The 23657-nt window shown below is 39.0% G+C and overlaps 1 protein-coding gene across 7 annotated transcripts in view; it reads right to left on the bottom strand.

Moving 5' to 3' along the window:
• Nucleotides 1-23657, bottom strand: part of ZC3H14 (zinc finger CCCH-type containing 14) — a gene marked incomplete at its 3' end in the record, with an annotated part of 42183 nt that overhangs the window by 9261 nt on the left and 9265 nt on the right. For 4 of the 7 annotated variants that reach the window (XM_081227694.1, XM_081227695.1, XM_081227696.1 and 1 more), the window contains 6 exons: nt 23122-23551; nt 22422-22582; nt 21933-22033; nt 20557-20712; nt 4994-5068; nt 145-304 (listed from right to left, as the gene is read on the bottom strand). In XM_081227694.1, coding sequence (XP_081083820.1) covers nt 145-304; nt 4994-5068; nt 20557-20712; nt 21933-22033; nt 22422-22582; nt 23122-23551 — 1083 coding nt within the window. The remainder of the gene's footprint in view (nt 1-144; nt 305-4993; nt 5069-20556; nt 20713-21932; nt 22034-22421; nt 22583-23121; nt 23552-23657) is intronic. The other 3 variants (XM_081227698.1, XM_081227699.1, XM_081227697.1) reach the window with 2 other exon arrangements.

Here is a 23657-nt window from a genome sequence, read left to right as displayed (position 1 = left end):
CTTATGATACATGGCCTAACTACAGAATCAATAAAGCACTCTACACTGGGGGCTACGATGGGGAGGGGGGAAGCTGGGAACTAAAGGTTAATCTCCACTTCTAATCAACACAAATTAGCTACACAAGAAAAAGAAACCATCTACCGTGTCTGCATAAGGTGTCCTGAAAGTACCCGAAGGGTATCTGCAGTCTTCATCCCCGACTCCTGGTTTGGTGCCACTACTATTTCCTCAGACAGCTTTGGCTTCTTCAGAATAAATGATCTTGTGTCTGCATGGACCATGGATTCCATGTCATAGTAATCTGAGCCAAAAAAATTGGCCACAAATGTTTACTTTTGAATATACCTTGCATTCCCAACATCACACACGTGAGAAGAATGTCAATCTTTTAAATATTTGTAATTATTTTCAAAGGAAAATTACAATGGTTCTACTCAGGAATAAGGCTGCAATTCTATGCCAAACATCTTTTCAAAGAAGTCAAGTTTTCCTTTCCTCATACGGCATATTACCAAGGCATTCTAATGAACACTTCCTGCCTACAGTATAGAAAGGTTCTTCCATGAAGCATCTAATGGGATATTATTAACAATAAAACTTACTTTAAGTACAACAATATTTTCTAAAAACATAAAGAATAAAGAGTCTTAATGCACCCTAGAATGATACCAAGGCTGTTTTAAAAAAAACAATCTTCCTAAAATCTGTTTTGTTCATTTTGCACACTTACAGAGCAGAACATACCCGGATGAAAAGAATACAACTAGCATAATTTCTGCCTGGTTGTAGATAGACTACTTTGAAAGGGAATTCTAAGATGAACGGACATTGATAAAAATATAGCAAGGAAAACTGACCTTTAATGTAAGTAGCTACAGATCACATCATCTACAATATGATTTTTAGGCTAAACTACTTTATAAAATAAACCAAGACCTGGAGCCCAGGATGCAGTTGGTTGACCTATCAATAGGCAATCAACTGAATGAAGTCAGCAAGTCGCAATTCCCTTAAAATTACCAGGCAAATAACAGAAACCAAAATTCACAGGATATTTATTCATGTTCATTCACTGAACAAACTGAACATGTGAGAGCACTGTGCTAGGTACACAAAGAAAAAACAGAAAAATAGATGTATACATAATTTCAGAACAGCGTGCCCCAAAAGGTGATCCAAGAGAGGTATGAACAAAGTGTTGGGAAAATACAAAGTAACCTCCTCCAGCTAGGAAATCAAGGAAAACCTTACAGAGAGAGAAAAAAAAAAAGCTTACAGAGGATGAACATTTGAAGCAGGTATTAAAGGAATGAGCAGGAATAAACTAAGAGGGATTGAAAACTGGAGAACAGAGCATTTCAGGTAGAGTCACTGGAGAAAGGCAGGGGCTCTCCTAGGGCACAAGGAACTGAAGACACGGTGAGGAACGTGGTGTGACTGGAGGGGTCTGTGGAGGGCTCAGTAGGTAAGTGGCAAGAAGGCTGAGGCGTAAAGGATCTTGTATGTGCCGATGAGTTTGGATTCTGGTCTAGAAGAAGTAAGTAATCCAGAGAGTTTTCTAAGTAGGGAAGTGACATGAGCAAGATGGACTGGCGTCCCAGGTCTCAGCTATGAGGCTGCTTCCCAAGAGAGATGGAGAGACTCCAAAATACCAGATTCTCACCCCTTGTCCTCTCCTCACACACGTCAGAGGAAGAGGAGACACATTCCACACTCGAAGTGGCACTAGACGTCACAGCAGATGCATTTTCAACTACTGTCCCAGGAAGGAGGCAAACCTGCCTTCCCCTGCAAGGGCAGGAGGAACAGCAAGACAAGTGTAGGAGGAGAGGCTTGTCCTTGAGGCAGGACAGGAGAAAGAGCAGATTTCAAAGAAGGAAAAGATAAATTTCAATTTTAGATTTCTTTAGTTTGAGGTTTTTGTGGGACACTCAGGTGTTTAGAAAGAAGTTGAAAATTCAGATTCGACTATCAGGAGGCGGAGAGAAGTAAGAGAAGCGGCGTCGAAGCTGAAGGTGAAATGAGGACATTTAATAAACTGTACGTAGTCGGTGCTGCCGTCTTCTCACTGAATCCTCACAGGGAGCCTGGGAAGCAGGTTTTCCTCCATGTTACAGACGACCGCTTTGCAATTCCAAGGTCTTCGGCGGTTTACTGAGCTCTCAGAGCTGTAGCAACAGGAGGGCCGCAGTTCAGTCCACCGGCTGCTGCCCCTCCTCACCGCCCTGTTCTTTCTGAGGCACAGCAGCTCTACTAGTCTGCATCTTGGGAGAATACAGTAGAGATGGAAATAATGCTGAGGGCAGGGCAAAGGATAAAGTTCACATTTTAAGGGGCAGGAGCGGAGAAGGGGAGTTGAAGGAGAATGAAAAGGAATTAGTAGAAAAACAGAGAGAGAGTGAAGTCCTGGAAGCCAAAGGATCGAAGATGGAAGAAAACACTGGAACTCAAGTGCCACACACCACAGAGTTTAGAGAACTGTGCACAGAAAACAGAGCTATACGCTCCACATGAGCCACTGGTCACCTCTGCAAGGCTCACGAGAACAGCCTGGGTCAAGCAGGGCAGACGGATGGGAGAGTTAGTGACATCCTCTGGGTGAAGACCACAGGCTGAACCCACGCATTGTTTCCTCCCGAAACTCTAATAAAATGTCCACTAAAGGGTTAATTTTTTTAAAAACTCGCAAAGAAAGTAACTGTAAAAGAAGAGATAACCACACTTTGAAAGTAGAAAACTAACTTAGTAGATCTCGAAAAGCAGAATCTTAAGCCAATAATAAAGCAATCTAATGTGGATCCCAAGATTCTTCAAAGGCTAAGAAAGTGGCAGCACAGGGGACCCTGGGAAGGGGTTGGGGGAAAACAGGGTACAACAGAAGTGGGTTCAAGTGTCCATTTCTCTTTTATTTATCTGCTTTCTTCGTTTCTGATCCTCACCACACCTATTCCCCTGGCCTTTATATTAAAGGTCCTTTGGAATAACCGGAGATGTGCTTTCCCATCGATCACTGCTGGATAAGCTTATGGATGAAGCATCATGGTCTCTGAGGGAAAGGTGCCACAACAAAATTAGCTAAATGTATATACTATTAGCTTTAAAACGCAGTTAGATTTCCTGGTAACCTTTGACCACTTCTCTCTTAGAGAAAAGTGGAGCTTTAGACTCCTGAAAAGGCAAAAACAGAGAGGGTTTCTGGACCAATGAATGCCAGCCACGTTGAAAGAAGTACGATTCTGAAAACGTGTGTGTTAAGTAAACGTTACATAGTAGTTAATGTTGAGGTGCGTCCCTCAGCCCCCTGTCCCCACTTAGCTCCCAGAACCCTGGCAGCCATTCCATTTCTTGAAAGATCTTTCTTTGGAGCAGCTTACCAACCTGACAGAAAAGACCCAAAGACACAGACATCACGGTGCCCCCAAAGTAAACAGGCAAGACAAATCACTGTCCACTGCAGGGTCTACATTCAAAAGTCAAAACCCCCTACTTCATCCCCCAATTAATGAACCCAAAACACCAACCAGCTTTTTAAGTGCCCCACTCTTTAAATACAAGTCAACCAAGGATCCTCAGACATCTGAGAACCTGTCATGAAACACAGTGATCAAAGCAAACAACCTGAAGAAAACCAGACCAAGGAGGGAGGGGAGGAGAATGTCCAAAACTGCCTTTAATATCTTCAGAGAAATGAGAGAAAGTATTGCATACATGAAATAAAATCAGTAGGTTAAAAAATAAATTAAAGGAATATGCAGAAACAAAAGGGCTCTCAGAAATAAAAAACGTGATAGGAGGTAAGCAAAGGATACACTCATTCGTAAGCCTTGCAGAACTGCTTGATGCTTCAAACTGTACATGCATCATGGATAAAAATAAAGGAAACAAAAAAATGTTTAAGAGCTGATGACGCAAATACAACATACACAGACCTTAGCTGCCAAACATTCTGAAAATACTCTTATGTAGAAAGCAGGATGGAATGTGGGGAGATGAGAGGGCAACATCAAGGATGAAGAATATCTCAACACTTTTATAGACAGAAGGGAGAAGCCAGAAGAGAGGTAGAGCCTAAAGCTACAGAAGTGTGGCGACACCAGAATGTTCGTCAACTGAGTAGGATCTGGCATCTGGGTAAAAGGTAAGCCTTGGAGACAGTAAGCACGCCTTTCTAAGACAGAGGCCAGGAAGGGTCAGGGAATACAGTTGCTGACTGTGGAATCCTGAACACGGGTGAAGAAAATTCAGTTAGGAGCTGACAGGGAGGGGTCAAGGGACCACAGCTTCCAACACTGGGCAGGTTTAGAGGAAACGGATGCAGGAGAAAACAGGATCTGAATTAACGACTCCAGGGATCCAATGGCTCCTTTCATTTATTCAGCAGACAGTTATTAGGCACTTACACGCAACTGGCAGGGGCCAGGCACTGAGAACACAAAGATAAATAAGGCGCTCACCCCAGTCCTGAGGTAGCCCATGGTATTTCTGTCTGTGTGCTGGGGGTCAGGGAGACTGGTAAACAAGTTACAGTGGCTCTAAGAATGATAAGCTCTAGGTATAGCCCTGGCCACGAGATTCTAAAGTGAAGCACAAGTGAGGAGATAAGGTTGAACATGCCAGAGGACACTAAAGCAGCTCAGGGCAATGGCAAAATTTGGACAGAGAGTAGGGTAGGGACTCAAGTGGTCCCTAAAGCAGGGCCATGAGCAGCCAACAGTTTCCAGGGACCTGGGTGAAATGGCATCAAAGGAAGAAAGTTTCTGCATGAGGTGAAAAATACAAACACCACATAGCATGAAGAAAATGCAGATCTTATCATAGCATGAAGAAAATGCAGATCTTATCTCCTGGCCCTAAAATATTTTCACAGATCTTAATATAGCACCTTAGGGCAGGATCTAAGACATACAAGATACATTAAATGAGGTGTAAGGAATGGAAATAACAACTAAAAAATGCTAGATTACAATGAAAATTTAAGATTATTACCAACCTTGACTGATCTGCAGAGTTTCTGCCATTACTGGGTCAATTTGCAGTCGGGATAACAATTGCCTCTGTTGAGTTCCTAGAATATAAAATTAAAACTTCATTAAGCTTAAAAAACAAACAATACCAGCACGTGTGCTTCCCAGAAATTAAGACCAAAATAATCTTTCTGGGTTCTTAACTGAAAGTCTTTAAAATAGTTTAAAGCTTCAACAATACAATTTAATAATATTTATAGACCAAAGGTCTGTAAGACAAAAACCTGTACTCAGGTTAAATCAAAAATGGCAATGGTTCTCCCTGTCTGGAAGCTGGTTTCCTTGGATTGGAGATAAAGCCTGGTGATAAAGAAAAAGGGGGTGCAAAAGTCAGGGGGAGGTGCTGCAAGGACCCTCAGCTTGCGTCCTGGGAGACAGGCAACAGCCAACTGCAAGATCAACAGGAGAAGTGTTTCTCTCAATCACCTAGGCTCTCACCATTATAAGTCAATCCCCCACCCACAGAAGTGCAAAACAACACCCCAGAGTTATCTGATCAGAGTTCCCAAAAGACAAACTACAGGCTTGGATGGATACAAAAAGAATAATGAACAAGTAAGTAGACACTCAGAGCTCTACAGTCCGGGTCCTACACCAGCAAAGCATGTAAACAATCACTTGGATCTCCTGTAAGAAAAGATGCTCAGCTAGAGTATGTATTATTTCTTAAACATGTTCATAATTTCCTCATAGTTACACTGCAAAATGAAATAAAACAGAGAGAATTGATTTCTCTATATTCAGTTTGAGTGATGGGAGAATATCATACTTCTCCAAACCTCCCCAGCCCAGTGCTCAGCAGATACTAGGTACTCACTTGCTGATTTAAAACACAAGTGTTACAGTACGGTGTACGAGGGAATGTAATTAATAGGGTTCCAAATACTGAACTATCAGTGAGATGCATGCATGCTAATTCTTAGTAAATCTATTACTGTCAGTTTCACAAGGACAGTCTGCTTACTCAGTGCTGACACATAAGTTGGCAACTGTTTGCCAACTATCATGTTTCATTAAAATTCAACTTCAGTAAAGATTTTAAAACCTACCAAAGTTTTAACAGCTATTTTCTTTTAAAATATGTTAAATTACATTACTTTTTAGTGGTGTGCAAAAAAACCAAAAAAGTTAATTCCTTTCAAAATTATCATGGTTAAAAACACAGTAAATCCTGAGAAGCTGACCTGAAACACAGATATCATTTGGTCAACTTGTATTCCTGAAGGACAGCCTGGCTGACGTGTAATTAGGTTACAGGAATTCAAATACTAACAACAGGTCTCTTTAACATAAACGGTGAACAATGGAAGAATTATACATTTCCAAGTAATTTCACAAGACAGACACATGAAAGAGGACCATTCTCTGACATTTCAAGTTTTGCTTCATCTCTCTATACTCATCTACCTTTTCAAACCACCATTTTTGAGAGATCCACTAAAATGGATGGAATTCTAAAGTCTAGGCTTCTAAGTTAAATCATGTAGAAGAGTCTGATTTTGCCATTAAAGGTCCATGAAAAATTCAAGTTCTCTGTGCCTTGCTGCCTCCATATGAAAATTACTACATGATGAGATCACATACTAGGAATTTACCTTTCTCAATGTTTCTAAGGAAGCCAATTATTTTTACATCAGTAGTTCCTGACTGTGTTTCAAAATCTACTTCCTCTAGAAGATCTTCAAACTGTCTGCTGCATTCACATGTTAATGTTGAATATTCATTCATTTTAACCTCCAAAGATGAAATTTTTGCTTCGTTCTGTGACACTCTAACATTTAAATCAAAAAGATTTGCTTCCACTGTCGAAATAGCTGCTTTCATCCCTTTAATTTCACTGATATCAGTTGATATTTTCCTTAAAAGTTGGGAAATATTGTCTAGCTCACTCAGTGAACAAGAGGAACTTGTTACAGAACCTAAGTCAATTGGCCCAGAAAAGAAACCTGGTAAAGATGGTGATGGAAACCTTGAAGACATTTTCATAAAATTCTCTTTCCTTCTTAGTTATTTGGTAATTTTTCTTTCACAGCCCATTAAACTTTCATCAAAAATAAAAGCAATCACTAAGGCTGTTACTTTAAGAAGTATTAAAAGTAACATTTTAAAACCTATAAATTAAAAGATAGGGCTGTACATTTCTGGAGAGCTCCAAAGTAAATCTGAAAATGCTAAACAAACCAGACCAATGTTCTCTTTGCCACAACTAAGAAGCCCTAATATGCAGGCCCCTGCATCCTGTAAGTCTTACATACAGCTCCTCTCTAAACAATAAACCCTATTATTACACACAAAATAATTCTGGCTTCTGATTGGCTGGAGGCAGACATGTGACACACAAAGAATTTTCTATTATTTACCTCATATGACAAGGAGCACTGAAAATCTGAAGCATAAATTAAGCAATGAAACAGCATGACGTACTTCATACCTGAACATGATGTGAACTTAATGTACTTTTGCCCCTTCATCAATTACCCATAATTTTCAAGCTTCAGATTATTTTTAAATTGTTTTATCTAGTATCGAGTTTCATTTCCCCTTAAAAATAGTAATAGGACAGTACTTGACACTTCCTTTCTAGGGAGAGGGCAGGGAGGGTAACTGGACCCACAATCACAGACAAATCTCTTTAAAAATGTATGTGGTGGACTTTCCTGGTGGCGCAGTGGTTGAGAGTCCGCCTGCCGATGCAGGGGACATGGGTTCGTGCCCCGGTCCAGGAAGATCCCACATGCCGCGGAGCGGCTGGGCCCGTGAGCCATGGCCGCTGAGCCTGCGCGTCCGGAGCCTGTGCTCCGCAACGGGAGAGGCCACAACAGTGAGAGGCCCGCATACTGCAAAAAAAAAAAAAATGTGGTGATGGGACTTCCCTGGCTGTCCAGTGGTTAAGATTTCACCTTCCAAAGCAAGGGGTGTGGGTTCGATCCCTGGTCAGGGAGCTAAGATCCCACATGCCTCATGGCCAAAAAACCAAAATATAAAACAGAAGCAGTATTGTAACAAATTCAATAAAGACTTTAAAAATGATCCACATCAAAAAAATCTTTAAAAAATGTATATGTGTGTGTGTGTGGTAATAATGGAATTCAACTGTACTGATATAAGATATGGTGGAAATTTAAAGATAGGGAAAATGAGGACTTGGCCTTGGTTTGATACTAGATCATTAATAGATATGTGATTTTCTCCCATTCTGTGGGTTGTCTTCTCTTTTTCTTGACAGTATCTTTTGAAATACAAAAGTTTTTAACTTTGATGAAGTGCAATTTAACTATTTTTTTCTTTGGTTTCTTGTGATTCTGGTGCCATAAGAAACCACTGCCTAATCCAAGCTCATTTAGAGTTATACCTATTTTTTTCTCCTAAGAGTTTTATAATTTTACTTCTTACATTCTGAGTTAATTTTTATACATGGTGTAAGGTAAGGGTCCAACTTCTTTCTTTTGCAGGTGGATATCCAGTTGTCCAGCAACATTTTTTGAAAAGACTGCTCTTTCCCCAATGAATTGTCTTTGCATCCTTACTGAAATTCAAACTGATCATAAGTATACTGGTTCATTTCTGGATTCTCAATTTGATTCCATTGGTCTGTATGTATACCCTTATGCCAGTGCCAGTCTTGATTACTGTATCTCTGTAGTAAGTTTTGAACTTGGGAAATATAAGTCTGCCAATTTTATTATTTGTCAATAGTTATGGCTACTCCAAGTCCTTTTCATTTCTATGTGCATTTTAGAATCAGCTTGCCAACTTCTACAAAAAAGCCAGCAAAGATTTTAACAAAGATCGAGTTGAATTCAAGATCTATTTGGGGAATATCACCATCTTAACAATATTAAAGTCTTCCAATCCAAGATCACAGATGTCTCTCCACGGCTTTAGTTTGAGAAAGGTTGCTTTTACTTTGGTTTACTTACCAAGCCAACAAATAAGCTGTGCAAAATATAAGGATGCAAGACAGTGAACACAACTCCCCACAGCCTCTCTAAAAGAATTTGTATAAAGAACTGTAGCCTTTGACTTCCCAGTTAAATAGATGTCATTCACAGTCAGAGAACAGAGAAAAAGTGCTGAAATTTATACAAGAATCTTTATTCGTTTCTCTATTACATCTGTAAATTAACCTAACTCTTCAAAATCTTTATACAGAGAATAATTTTCAAAATTTACAAGGCTTTAGAGTCACATGGAATTTTTTAAGAGCACTAGCTAACAGAGGACATGTATAGTAAACATTAGGAAGAGTGGCAAATCCCCAGCCAAGCACCACCTGCAAATCAGCTGGGCAGCAAACACAACTTCAGTGAGCAAAGTAGAAAAGTGCTCTGACAGGGGATGGGTCACAAAGAAACAAAGTTCCTAAGAAGAGGCCATTTGAGGCTTCAAAGCCTGGGCCCTTCAAAGTTGGGCTCAGCCCAACTTTAGAATGCAAAATAAGCAAAGATCCTTCCACAGATTCCAACGTCAATATCCATCAACAGAGGAAGTTCACATATTCTTAGGAAACCAGAGCACAGAAAGGTGAAGGTCAGCTAGTGAGTGGCAGAGCCGGGTTTAACACGCGAGCAGTCTGTCTCCCTGAGACCGTATTCGTGATCACTAGGGTTATTATACTTCTATGATACATTAAATGGAATAAAACATGTTACAAAGAAAATCATGTGGTGTAATTCCTTTATATAGACATACATATGTACATATAAATATACAGATAACTCTAAACAGAAAGGATGGACATGTACATACATATAAAAAAAAATGCCAAGACTACAGACGTACACCAGTCTGTAAATGCAGTGCTTACCTCTGAGGAAGGCAGTGGGCTGAACGAAGGGGGAATTTTCCTTGTTCTCTCTGAATATAAAAACTCCTCTTTACTAAGAGTCTTTCACAGTGATTCCAGTCCAACATCATATATTAAGTATATGCATTTACAGCCTCTCCTTCTGGAGAGTCCGTAAAAATGAAGTAAAGAACTTAAAAATGGCACAAATCCTTAACATAGAGCAATGGATTCCAAATTGGGTCTCTAAGAGGATAATCCACTTCCTCCACTGAGGTGGAGGAAGGGAATATCAGAAATTCTATTATATTAGAAATATTTTTATCTCTATACTCCTTAGAATTCTATTTTTACATGTTCTAACATACATATCAATAAGAGCATTTGAGTGTGTATGTGTAAACTAAATACATACATTTAGCACACACACTGAAAAATAATTTTAGAATACAAAAAACTGTATGGTCAGAAATCTGGAGATCCCTGATTTAGAGATGGGGGTTAGGAAGGGGATCATAGCAGATGAGATTTCAACCACCTCTGGAAAACAGAAAATACACGCACAAATACTGACCAAGCAAAAAGGCCACAAACGAGACGCTGGGAGAACCACAAGTAAGATGCAAGCAGGAGTGACACATTCATTAAGGCAACAAATATTTACTAAGCTCCTACCACATGCCAGGCACTGTTCTGGGTGCTCCAGAACAGCAATGAACCACACACACACACACACACCCCCCACCACCCCCCCCACCCTGGTCAAAGAACTTATATTGTGGTGGTGAGGGGAAGGAGATGAGCCTCAAAAACAAACAAATAAAATACATTTTATGTTGATGATATTTAAAGCTCCAAGTCTGGATAAAAGTATCCAAACTATGAAAATATAAAATATATATATTAGATGGCAATAAGTGCTATGGAGAAAAATTAGGTTTTAGAAAAGGGGGCTGGGGGACTTCCCTGGTGCTCCAGTGGTTAGGGCTCCACGCTTCCACAGCAGTGGGCACAGGTTCTATCCCTGGTCGGGGAACTAAAATCTCACATGCCACGTACCGCGGCCAAAAAAAAAAAAAAAGGAAAAGAAAAAAGGAAAAGTGTGGTAGGGAGTGTGAGGCTCGGGGGGCTAGGGAAGGCCTCACAGAGATGAGCAAACTATGTGGACATCTGGAAGAAAACATTCCCAGGAGAGGGCAAAAGCACCTCACACATGCTCTTCTCTGAATGCTCTGAAAGAGAAACACACCAAGTATGTCTGGGGAAGAGCAAGGAGAACAAAGCGCGGCACAGGTCATGAGATGAAGGAGGGCTTGTTTTACTTGGAGTGTAACAGCGGGTCAACAGAGGGTTCTGAGCAGGGGAGGGCTGTGATCTAATTTACAGCTGGAAAAGATCACTCTGCTGCTGTGTGGAACAGACAGCGGAAGGGGAAGTTTGAAAGCAGACAGACCAGTAAGACACTATTGCAATAATCAAGGCACGTCATGGATGACGGCTTAGACTAGGATAACAGAGGCAGAGGTATAAGGGGTGAGTGAATTTTAATATATTCTGAAGGTAGATGATAGGATTTGCTGAAGGTGGAAGGAGGTAAGGAGGAAAAAGGAGGGGATGAAGAAGGACAGGAGAGAGAGAGAGAGAGGAAAGGAAAAATAGCAGTAAGTTTGAAAGAAAGAATAGCACAGGTTTCTGGCCTGAGCAACTGGAAAGGATGAGCTGCCACTAACTAAAATGAGGAGGACGGCAGGAAAAATGAATTGGAAGGGAAGACGTCAGCAGTTTGGTTTTAGACAAGTTCAAACGGATTTATTATACATCCAAGATGAAATGTGGAGTGTAGTTGGATAGGAAACAGGAATTCAGGTACAAGGGCCAGGCCGGAGATAACTAATTTGGGAGCTGACAGTGCTGAGATAGAGATATTTAACCTAGATGAAATGAACAAAGGGGCGCCCCATGGTGAGAGGTTGGAGCAATGAGCAAAGATTTCAAAGGATGTGAAACAGAAAACAAGCTCTTCCAAATGGTACAGGCACAGACATTTAAAAGATAAAATTTCTGGGCTTCCCTGGTGGCGCAGTGGTTGAGAATCTGCCTGCTAATGCAGGGGACACGGGTTCGAGCCCTGGTCTGGGAGGATCCCGCATGCCGCGGAGCAACTAGGCCCGTGAGCCACAACTACTGAGCCTGCGCGTCTGGAGCCTGTGCTCCGCAACGAGAGAGGCCGCGATAGTGAGAGGCCCGCGCACCGCGATGAGGAGTGGCCCCCGCTTGCCACAACTAGAGAAAGCCCTCGCACAGAAACGAAGACCCAACACAGCCAAAAGTAAATAAATAAATTTTAAAAAAAAGAGATAAAATTTCTTAATTTAAAAAAAAAATATTCTTTTCTAAAGAAACTCAGCAAATGATATGGGGAGAATCTAGGCAGCTAGTGGGAATGTTTAAGTGCCCCCCAGGGAAATTCCTCTGCAATTTCAAGCCCAATAAAGCAGCTCCTTATCTGCTTTATTTAAAACAAAACCTGCCCACGGTAAAGCTTACAGCCCATGCCACAACACTAGGTAAGTCTTCGTACTGCCTTTTCTTACACTAGTAACCACATGTCCAGACTTCTTAAAAAGAGTCTGCAAATGAAAGTGCAAAAACACCAAACAAACACTGATAGAAAACTATCCATTAGGGGACAAAAGAGAATTCTCTAAAAAAAACCCCCAAAAACCTCTTATTATGTTCTTCAGACAAATTTGAAATGATCCTGTATTCACAAGATACTATGAAAAACAGAACAAGAGAGAGCTTGTGGAAATTTAAAAATATGCCTGTATTAAAAAAGAAAAAATAGGGGGACTGAAGACAAAGTCAAGAAAATATTCCAGAGTAGAACAAGATCAAGTTAAAATTGGGGAGAGAAAAGGGAGAAAAATCAAGGCAGGAAATTTATCACCCAACTAACAGAATTTCCAGAAGAGAACAATGAAAAGAAAGAACAATTTTTTAATAGAAATAATGTAAGAGAATTTCCCAGACCGAAAGCATGGGTTTTCAAATTAAAAGCGTGCACAGGGTATCCAGCCCGTAAGTAACTAACTAGTACCTAGACTTATCACAGTAGATTTCAGACATCAAGAACACATAAGAGTAATAACCTATAATGGAAAAGAATCTGAAGAGTATGTATGTATGTGTGTGTGTGTGTGTATAAATCAATCACTTTGCTGTATACCTGAAACACTGTAAATCAACTATACTTCCATTAAAAAAAAAACAAAGACAAAAACACAAAACAACACAGAGAAAATCCTAAATATCCCCAGAGGAAAAGCCCTAGTGTAAATAATGGAATAAGAATCAGATGGGCTACCAACTTCTCAGCATAAACATTAGAAGCCTCAAGATAATGAAGTCACGCCTTCAAAGTCTTTTGAGGATCAGAATTCTGTACCTAGTCGAAGTATCAATCAAATACTTTCGATTTCTAAGGGCTCAAAAAATTTACCTCCCATAGTTTTTCTTAAGTTGCTTCATGATGTGGTGACAAAACAGAAGACTATACTGAGAAGACAAAGTGGGATCCAGGAAATGCAGAGCAAACTCGGGGGAGGAGTAAATCCTGGGATGACAGCCTTGAACCAGACCTAGAGAGCAACCAGTGGGATGAGCAGCAGAGGACAGAGGCTCTAGGAGGAAGGCAGCTAAGAAAAAAGGGAAACCCCAAGATTTAATAGGATAAAATGATAGACCTTCAGACTATAATACAGGTAGGCAATGCAAGAAGGGGGAAAAAAAGAATCAAAGAAAAACAAAACACTGTACATAAGGAGAAAAATGTAAACAACTCTAGGGAACCCCTAAAGGAAGAACTCTAGAAGATGATGTAAACTTGGCCCTGAGAAGTACTTTTAGTCTTAATGATTTAAACACTGCTTACTGGTTCTCTACTTTTACAGTCAACCTACAAAGCATGGTAACTGTAACTAGAAAAACAGAACAAAATGTAAATTAGATCTTCAGCAATACAAAAGTACGGGTGACAGAATTTAGAAAGTGGGGGGATGAGAAAAGATGTATAAGAATTAAAGGACATAAATATCCTTATTTTTCAGGAGTCAAAATATACTGATACAGTTAATCAGACAAGAAATAGGTGTATTACTTAAAATTATAAAAGTAATCCATAGGCAAACTAAAAATAGTGAATTTACTACATGGGCTTGGAGGCAAGGAAAAGTGAGAGTTAGATACTGATATACTGTAGCAAGAAATCAAAACATAACATCTGTAGTCGGTGAATTAAGAAACAGTGGTATACAAAAATAAGCTCAAAATGGATTAAAGACCTAAATGTAAGGCCAGACACTATCAAACTCTTAGAGGAAAACATAGGCAGATCACTCTATGACATAAATCACAGCAAGATCCTTTTTGACCCACCTCCTAGAGAAATGGAAATAAAGACAAAAATAAACACATGGGACCTAATGAAACTTCAAAGCTTTTGCACAGCAAAGGAAACCATAAACAAGACCAAAAGACAACCCTCAGAATGGGAGAAAATATTTGCAAATGAAGCAACTGACAAAGGATTAATCTCCAAAATTTACAAGCAGCTCATGCAGCTCAATAACAAAAAAACAAACAACCCAATCCAAAAATGGGCAGAAGACCTAAATAGACATTTCTCCACAGAAGATATACGGACTGCCAACAAACACATGAAAGGATGCTCAACATCCTTACTCATTAGAGAAATGCAAATCAAAACTACAATGAGATATCATCTCACACCAGTCAGAATGGCCATCATCAAAAAATCTAGAAACAATAAATGCTGGGGAGGGTGTGGAAAAAAAGGAACACTCTTGCACTGCTGGTGGGAATGTGAATTGGTACAGCCACTATGGAGAACGGTATGGAGGTTCCTTAAAAAACTACAAATAGAACTACCGTATGACCCAGCAATCCCACTACTGGGCATATACCCTGAGAAAACCATAATTCAAAAAGAGACATGTACCAAAATGTTCATAGCAGCCCTATTTACAATAGCCCGGAGATGGAAACAACCTAAGTGTCCATCATCGGATGAATGGGTAAAGAAGATAGATGTGGCACATATATACAATGGAATATTACTCAGCCATAAAAAGAAATGAAATTGAGCTATTTGTAATGAGGTGGATGGACCTAGAGTCTGTCATACAGAGTGAAGTAAGTCAGAAAGAGAAAGACAAATACTGTATGCTGACACATATATATGGCATTTAAGAAAAAAAAATGTCATGAAGAACATAGGGGTAAGACAGGAATACAGACACAGACCTACTAGAGAATGGACTTGAGGATATGGGGAGGGGGAAGGGTAAGCTGTGACAAAGTGAAAGAGCGGCATGGACATATATACACTACCAAACGTAAGGTAGATAGCTAGTGGGAAGCAGCCGCATAGCACAGGGAGATCAGCTCGGTGCTTTGTGACCGCCTGGAGGGGTGGGATAGGGAGGGTGGGAGGGAAACGCAAAAGGGAGGGGATATGGGAACATATGTATATGTATAACTGATTAAATCTGTTATAAAGCAAAAAATAAAAAAATAAAAAAAAATTAAAAAATAAAAAAAAAAAAGAAACAGTGGTATAAGCATATTATTACAGACATGGAGAAAATGAAAGAAAGTCATAAACAGAAGCATTTAAAAGTGGTGGCCTCCAGGAGAACCAGTGTGGAAAATAATGAAGCAAAGAATGTTACTTGTTATTTTAAATTGTTCTATATTATTTGATTATTTTCTAATCTATCAGCAGGTATTACAATGATTTGTTTTGTTTTTCCAAATTTTCTACAGTGAGCATATATTTCATAATGTACCATATTTTACTTTAAATATAAAATTTTATTCAACATATACCAAATAGGAAAAATAAAAGGAAATCCACGCCTAGACACATTGTAGTGAAACTGCAGAACATCAAAGACAAACAGAAGATCCTGAAAGCAGCCAGAAAAAGGACAGATCACCTACAAAGGAACAACAGACAATTAGAATAACAGAAGTCCACGCAACAATCATGGAGGCCAGAAGACAATGGAATAATATAAACAAGGTGCTAAGAGCAAATAACTCTTGTTAACCTAGATCTGTGTACGCAGTAAAGCTAGCTACTGCACAAGAACAAGGAGAAATGAACACTCTTGTAGGTGAACAGACTCTTGGGGAAATTTATCACCAACAGACCTGTTCTAAAGAAACTTCCAAAGAATACACTTCAAAATACTTTAAAATATTGGAAAATGACAATCCCCAAATAACATTCAAGTGATATGAGAAAAAAAAAACAATAAATATGTAGGTAAATGTGAACAAACACTGCCTGGGTAAAATAGTAATGGTGCCCAATTTATCCATTAAAAAAAGGACCAAAATGAAAACACTGGAAACATAATGTAAAGTCTGAGGGGGTAAAACTGGAGCTAAGGTATTCTAAAATCCATTTACTGTTTGGGGATGGGGTCAGAATACTAACTTCTGGAATATTAAATCTGTATGGTAAAATTTCAGTGGTAACCAATAAAAGAACAGAAACAGAGTTTAAAACAGTACAAAATAAAGGAGAGCTGGGCAATCAACCACAATTACAGTAGTGATCAATGAATCTTTAAAAAAGACAAAAAAAAGGTCAAAAAATGAAAGCAGGCAAATACAAACCAAAAAAAGGTGACAGAAACTAGTCCAGCTCCATCAATAATTCTCATATATGTGAATGGTTTAAACTCACACAAAAAGCAAGCTCAGACTGAATTTTAAAACAGTAATCTAGCTTTATGATAATTAAGAGATATGTATGCCTAACAAGGTCAGAGAAGACTGAAAAATGCATGAAGCACAGATATATGAAGCAAATACTAACTAAATAGCTACATTAATATCAGACAAAACTGAGTTGAAGATAAAAGCATCATTTAGTACGTAAAGGATGACAGATACAGATAAAAGGTTCAATTCATCAGGAAGAGGTACCTTCCTGATTCAATTCATCAGGATAATTTTAAGTATAGATGCACCTAGTTTAATAGCCACAAAGTAAATGAAACAAAATCTACCAGAAGTACAGAGAAATGAAGACAAATTTGTCATCCTGACAGGCAATTTCAAAACCCTCTCAATCACTGGTAAGTAGACCGAAAACTCAGCAAGGTCAAGATCTGAACAATATTAACTGTAGAGCTTTATCTACCAAATGCAAAATTCTCAATTCAACAATTAGAGTCCACTTTCTTCCAAAACGCACATGAAAGATGTACAAAACTGCCTGCCTTAAGTCTTAACTATTTTCATAAAAGTATGTATTATACAGATCACATTATCGGACCACAATGCAACTAAGTCTATAGTATATAATTAAAAAGATTAACAGACAAAACCCAAAACTTCCATATACTATGAATTAAAAACACTTTTAAATAACTTATAGTTCAAAGAAGAAGATCATAATGGGAATTAAAGATAATTAGAATGATAATGTAAAATGTATATATCAATATTTGTGAGGGCTTCCCTGGTGGCACAGTGGTTGAGAATCTGCCTGCCGATGCAGGGGACACGGGTTCGTGCACCGGTCTGGGAAGATCCCACATGCCGTGGAGCAGCTAGGCCCATGAGCCATGGCCACTGAGCCTGCACGTCCGGAGCCTGTGCTCCGCAATGGGAGAGGCCACAACAGTGAGAGGCCCGCCTACTGCAAAAAAAAAAAAAAAAAAAAAAATTTTGACATGCAGCAAAAATGGCATGTCAAGAGAATTTCATAGCTTAAATGTTTACATTTTCAAAATAAAAAGGACAGGCTAAGATAAATTAGTAAGATAAAATATAGATGGGTATATTAAAAATAAGAGCAGAAATCAATGAAATAGATAACACACCACAAAAGAGAATCAATAAAGCCAGAATTGTTGTCGTGATAAATCTTTGAAAAGACTGACAAAATACACTTCTAGTGACAGATTAACCCAAGACAAAAAGAGAGATAGCAAAATATTTTGAGGTGGCTAGCCCAGTAAAAATACAGAGGTCAGAAAGATGAGAGAACACTATCAACAACTCATGCCATCACACGTGCATAGATTTTTAAAAACCTGTCACAGGGCTTCCCTGGTGGCGCGGTGGTTAAGAATCCGCCTGCCAATGCAGGGGACACGGGTTCGAGCGCTGATCAGTGAAGATCCCACATGCCGCAACACAAGCCTGTGTGCCACAACTGCTAAGCCTGCGCTCTAGAGCCCGCAAGCCACAACTACTGAAGCCCACGTGCCTAGAGCCTGTGCTCTGCACCAAGAGAAGCCACCACAGTGAGAAGCCCACACACCGCAACGAAGAGTAGCCCCTGCTCGCCGCAACTCGAGAAAGCCCGCGTGCAGCAACGAAGACCCAACTCAGCCAAAATAAATACATTAAAAAAAAACAAAAAAACAAAAAACCTGTCACAGACAAAGCTACAAAACAGCGAGTAAGCACACTAATTAATGACTTCACAGTGTGTCACTTCACGCTTGCAAACAAATGGTACCGGTAAGAGTAGTAACAGTCCTCATCAGTAGAGATACCTGATACCTTTTCAGTTTTTTAACCTTTTATTTTAAAACAAAGCGATGATACAGAAAGCCACACAAAAGTAAGAGTTTAATGAGTTCTTATAAGGCGAAACACCCTTATAACCACCTTCAGATCAAGAAAATAGACTATGTAAGCTACCCCACAAGCCTGCCTTCATGTACTCCAATATAATCAGTCCTATTCAAAAGTAACCACCATACACCTTTTATAGTAATATCTACAGTTTGTGGTTTTATCACACAAGTGTACGTACCTAGACACTATAGATTAATCTTGCCCCTTTTATTTTGTCTTTTAAGTCTTTTAATCTAGAATTCTCAGGCTGTTTGACCTATACAGTGCCCCAGAGAGGGTACTTTGCCTGTTGCACACTCATGGTGCAGCAATTAACATATTCCTCTGGCCTCTGTACTTCCTGCTCGCTGACTGCTGCATCAGAGCCTTGATCACTCAGGTTCAAATCCTCTGGCAAGACTAAGGTAGTGTTTTATTCTTTCATTGGGAGGCACAAAATGGCTGATTTTCACTTTAAAAACCGTTTTAGTAGCCCTTAATTATCAGTGCCTAGATTCATTAATTCACCGTTAGTTGGGAAAAACCACTAGAATTCTACCATTTTGTTTTCACTTCTTAGCTAGAATAATTTTAAAAGATGCTTCCTTCATCTACTATATCACAAGGGGTAGCAAACATTTTCTATTTTAAATTCTGTGGGCTTTACGGTGTGTTGCAACTATTCAACTCTGTGGTTGTAGTATAAAAGCAGCTATAGACAATACATAAACAAATGGGCATAGTTTACTTCCAATAAAACTTCACTTACAAAAACAAGTACTACCTCCTATACTACTTTGATACCCAGTGGTACCATCCTTAAAGGAAAGACAGCATAAATGCTCAATTATTTTATTTCTCTGGTTTCCAAGACAATGAATTAGTATCTATTATCCTCCCAAAGGACCAACTGTTTACTTAAAAATGCCATCATGAAATCACAGATTCAAAACTGTTTGACAGACTTCAATTCACTGCAAATCCTTACTAAAGCTCAAATCCCAGTTTCCAACTACTCTTCACAAATTGGCCCAGTTAGTACCTACTGGCTACTTTAAGGGTTTTCCCATTTTCAGGTCCATGATTTATTGGAACTGCACATAATGCTGACACAGCAAATTACACACCACAGTCAAAGACTTCTTTAAAAAAAGAGAGAAGAGACAAATGGAATCGTTAAGATGGAATCGTTAAGGCTTCACAAAACAAGTAAATTTGAGATGAACCTGGAACAATTTAAAGGACACAGCTGACGAGGAATGAACAAATGTATTCCAGCATTGTAAAAGTATTAAGTCATGACGAGCATACAGTTTTGGTGGGGTTTTTTAATCAGATCTCAGTAGAAGAGGAAAAGAACTAGACTCTTTCCTGATGGGAACAGAAGAAACAGGTTGGAGAGCAGTGGAAAATGGCTGGGCAGGCCCAGGGACCAGAAGCTGCCTAAAGGCCAAGCTGATGACATCAGTCCTAGATAGTGCATAGCAGGGAGAGAAGCTATAAATGCTCTCACAGAAGAGTCACATGATCAGTCACACTTCAGACAGGAGAGTCTGTGCAAGAGTTGGGGGTGGGAGGTTGAGAGAAAGGAAGCAGAAAGATCAGCTGGAAGTATGTCAGGCACAAGGGGATAAAGTAGTATCACTGGGACAATAAGGCAGTTCTGGCAGGTCAGAGACAGGATGCTCAGAGAGGGGAGATTTAAAAATTTCAAGTTCAACAGAAGAGGGGTAGGATTAACAAAAAGAAGAAAAGGAAGAATGTAGGTATGTATGTATCTTTAAGTAGAAGCTTTCTAAAGACTGGCAATTATTAATGCTAGGTGACGGGGTTCATGGGAATTCATTGCACTATCTTCTCCACTTCTGAGAACACTAAAAATTTCCCTAATGATAAGATTTTTTTAATTCTAAAACGTGTAGGTATAGACTTTCCTCATGGTCCCTTATTCTATTTGGGGGCCTATTAAGCCCTTTTCTCACAGTATAACCAACATTTCATAAATACCCACTGGAAAATATTTAATGCCTCATGAAAAAAGTGTAATAGGCAATGAAATATCATTTAAATTATTACCTTGACTTTTGTCTATATTATCTCCTTTTGTTTCCTCTTCTTTAATGGGGGAACTTATTCTGGGGGCCCTGTTTTGCCCCTGGACCAGTTCTGCTAGCAATTCTTCTTGAGAAGTTCGAGTTCTGGGGGCAACTGGAAGTGTCTGTTTCTGTGAGACTTTCATATAAAAAGCAAAAAAGATGGAAATCCAAATGAAGTAATATTTCAAAACTCAACAGTGAATATCATACTAAATATAAATGCCTCCTTGGGTTTAGAATATGAGGAGTGAGAAAGAGTTCATAGACACCTCATTTTTCCTCATAATATTCTATGACTTAGCTACCCATACTTATGTAAACAACATTTATACATTTTAAACTACATGCCATAAATACACTGCAGCACACATGTATTCATTTTTAACCAAATGTAGTCTGGGTTCTGCCTCATGGTTCTATAACAATTTCAAACTGTAATCTAGATAACCTAGGTGAAGAAAGAATTTCAATGCTATCTCTCAAAAAACTTGGAAAACTCTCCAAATACAAAAGCAGGAAATTAAGGTCACAGTGATAAGTCTAAATTTCTCATCATTGTAAACACTCAATATTGCTGACAGACCAAAAAAGAAAATGTAAACAGATGAACTGTTATGTCAAGTGTTGGCCTTTGCCTGATAATCCTTACCCTATAAGCCAAAAGCTGTTTATGTTCAGGGTTAAATTAGGGATGAGGAGAAGTAAGGGGACAGGTGACTACCAGGCTCAAAAGTTGCTAGCTTACAGTTTATTCCACTTTAGAAAGGGGTCATATAAAAAGATGCAAAGGAGAATAGAAAAGCAGAACAATGCGAAATCCATAGCAAAAATAAAATTTAAAAATTTAGAGTGGGTAATCATCACAGCTTATTACCAGAAAATTTTACGTATTGGCTATAGCACATGGGGCACAGAGTAATGGGTTCTACTGAGAGGAAAGAAACCAACCTGTTCATATACTAGACAAATATTTCTAACTTCAGCCTCTTAATATTTTCAAATTTTGCTCCCTTTTAAATACCATAAACTCATATCTAATGTTGACTCTAATGCTATATATATGAAAAGTCTCATATTTATCAAAACTCCCTTTAAGATTTCCGTTATATATTTCACATACATTAGAAAGAGGGAGTAAAAGGCATTACAGTTGCTCAAAGGACTAAGTTCCACTGACAGTCGAGAAAGCGTCTCAAACTGGTCAAATCTCCTTTTAATCATTCTCTGAACCTCACCTTGGTCCTGACATCTGGCAGGCATCTTTATTTTATCACAACTTGAGGAGCAATCATCTACAGCTTACTCAAGACTTAGAGAAATCTCTCACTTAATGTCAACATAATACATTTAAATTACCTGCAGAGTAGTTAGTTGTTTTTGTTACGGATTCTTGAGCTTCAGATATAGCCTTCAAAATTAGATTCTTGTTAGCTTGTTTGGAAGGTGGAAGTGAAGGTCTAAAAAAGTTAAGCAAGGTATTCTGATTAAATTTTAGATTTGAGTTCTTTACACGCTAGCCATCCATCATACCTTTACTACTGCTTTCTCTTAGGTTTGGAACAGACGAGCTGTAGCTTTTAGGAAATGCCAACTGGATGAGAACCTTACAACGTTTTAAAATAATGAATTTGGATCAACCTTCCTCCCACCCATATGACAGTTTTTAATATTCTTTGCAATCTTCTCCAATTTTAGGCAACTTCTCTTTCATTAACAGAAGTGTTGCTCAAAAACCAATGGAAAAGTCTTACATGGCACTAAATTTGTATTTTCATGATACCCTCTTCAAGGAACCCAGAAGACTCCACCAGGCGATGAAAAATGAATGTAGACACGTTCAGGTACCTCCGTTCAGGTTTCGCGGGCACTGACACGCTGCTGGAGATGCTTCCTGTACGGGACCCACAATCATCATCTTCCTCCTCCTCTTCTCCATCATGACTGAATTTTTTTACTTTAACAACTGAACTTACCACAGGCAACTTTCTCTTCCGAAAGTTTTCTTCCTGCAATCAGATAAATTTCCACTTACCTAGTCTCAGAAAGTAAAATTCTACTACAGAATACTTTCTTCTTTTCAAGAAAAAGCCAAGCACATTAAGAATTCATGGGCTATTTTCCTGGTTTCTTATAAAAATACAAGTAATATCTCCAACAGCCAACCTTTAGCTAAAACAAAGACCAGTGCTTTATATTCATTTATAAAGAGCAGCATATAGCACTGTTGAGGAAACCAATAAAATGGAGTTACTCTATTGTTTACTAGCAGTTGCTGTGAAGGATCTAATACTGACCTAAAATCCTTGCAAAATGGTAAGGTAAGGTTAAAGCTATCTCAAAGGTTAGCATCCAGGAAAGTAAACAAGATGTAAAATACCTGTAGCCAGTTGTGGAGAGAAAATCTGACTGATGTATTATGTTGAGCAGCACAGAAACCAGTTTAAAACAAACTTGCAGTATGTGTTCAGTTATTCCATGTACAATTTAGTATTAAGAACTGACAATTTTCAGCCTAATGAGTCAGAATTTAAAAGTATATACAAACCTCAATGCTCATCTTTTCTGAGCTGTTTCTGAAGAAGGGACTATAAGTCTCTTCTAAGCTGTTAAGCACTTCTGGTTCACACAAACGTCCTGTTTCACATATCCGGCTAGTCTGAATATCGAGTTGCTTGGCAGCATGAATACTGTTTTGCTGCTGTTGAAACTGCAACCTGTTTAAATGAGCACCACTGTCTGCATTTCGACTTGCAGGTGGTCGATAAATTTCAATAGAAGGGCGAGAAGAACCATACGTAAGTGTCACTGTAGGTTTTTTCTGAGATAAGGGATTCTCCTGCACAAAATTGAGGTCTTCATCAATGAGATCATCTGGTTCTGGCTTAATATCAATCACATCTTCAGAGGGTGCTGGCTCCCTCAAAGGTTTCACTGTTGACATTAGTCGGGTTGCAGCTCCATCATCGTAAGTCTGTCTGTTAAAAAAGGAAAACAAAACCAAAAAGGGTGTGTTACCAATTTAGAACAGTATCTTCAACTCTTCAAAGGATATTTAGATACATCCTAATGAAAAAGTATGGA

Source organism: Mesoplodon bidens, assembly GCF_964165515.1.
Source record: "Mesoplodon bidens genome assembly, chromosome: 3".
NCBI classification, from domain to species: Eukaryota; Metazoa; Chordata; class Mammalia; order Artiodactyla; family Ziphiidae; genus Mesoplodon; species Mesoplodon bidens.
Note: the sequence above shows the minus strand (reverse complement) of the source record. Positions and strands in the feature narration are given on the sequence as shown.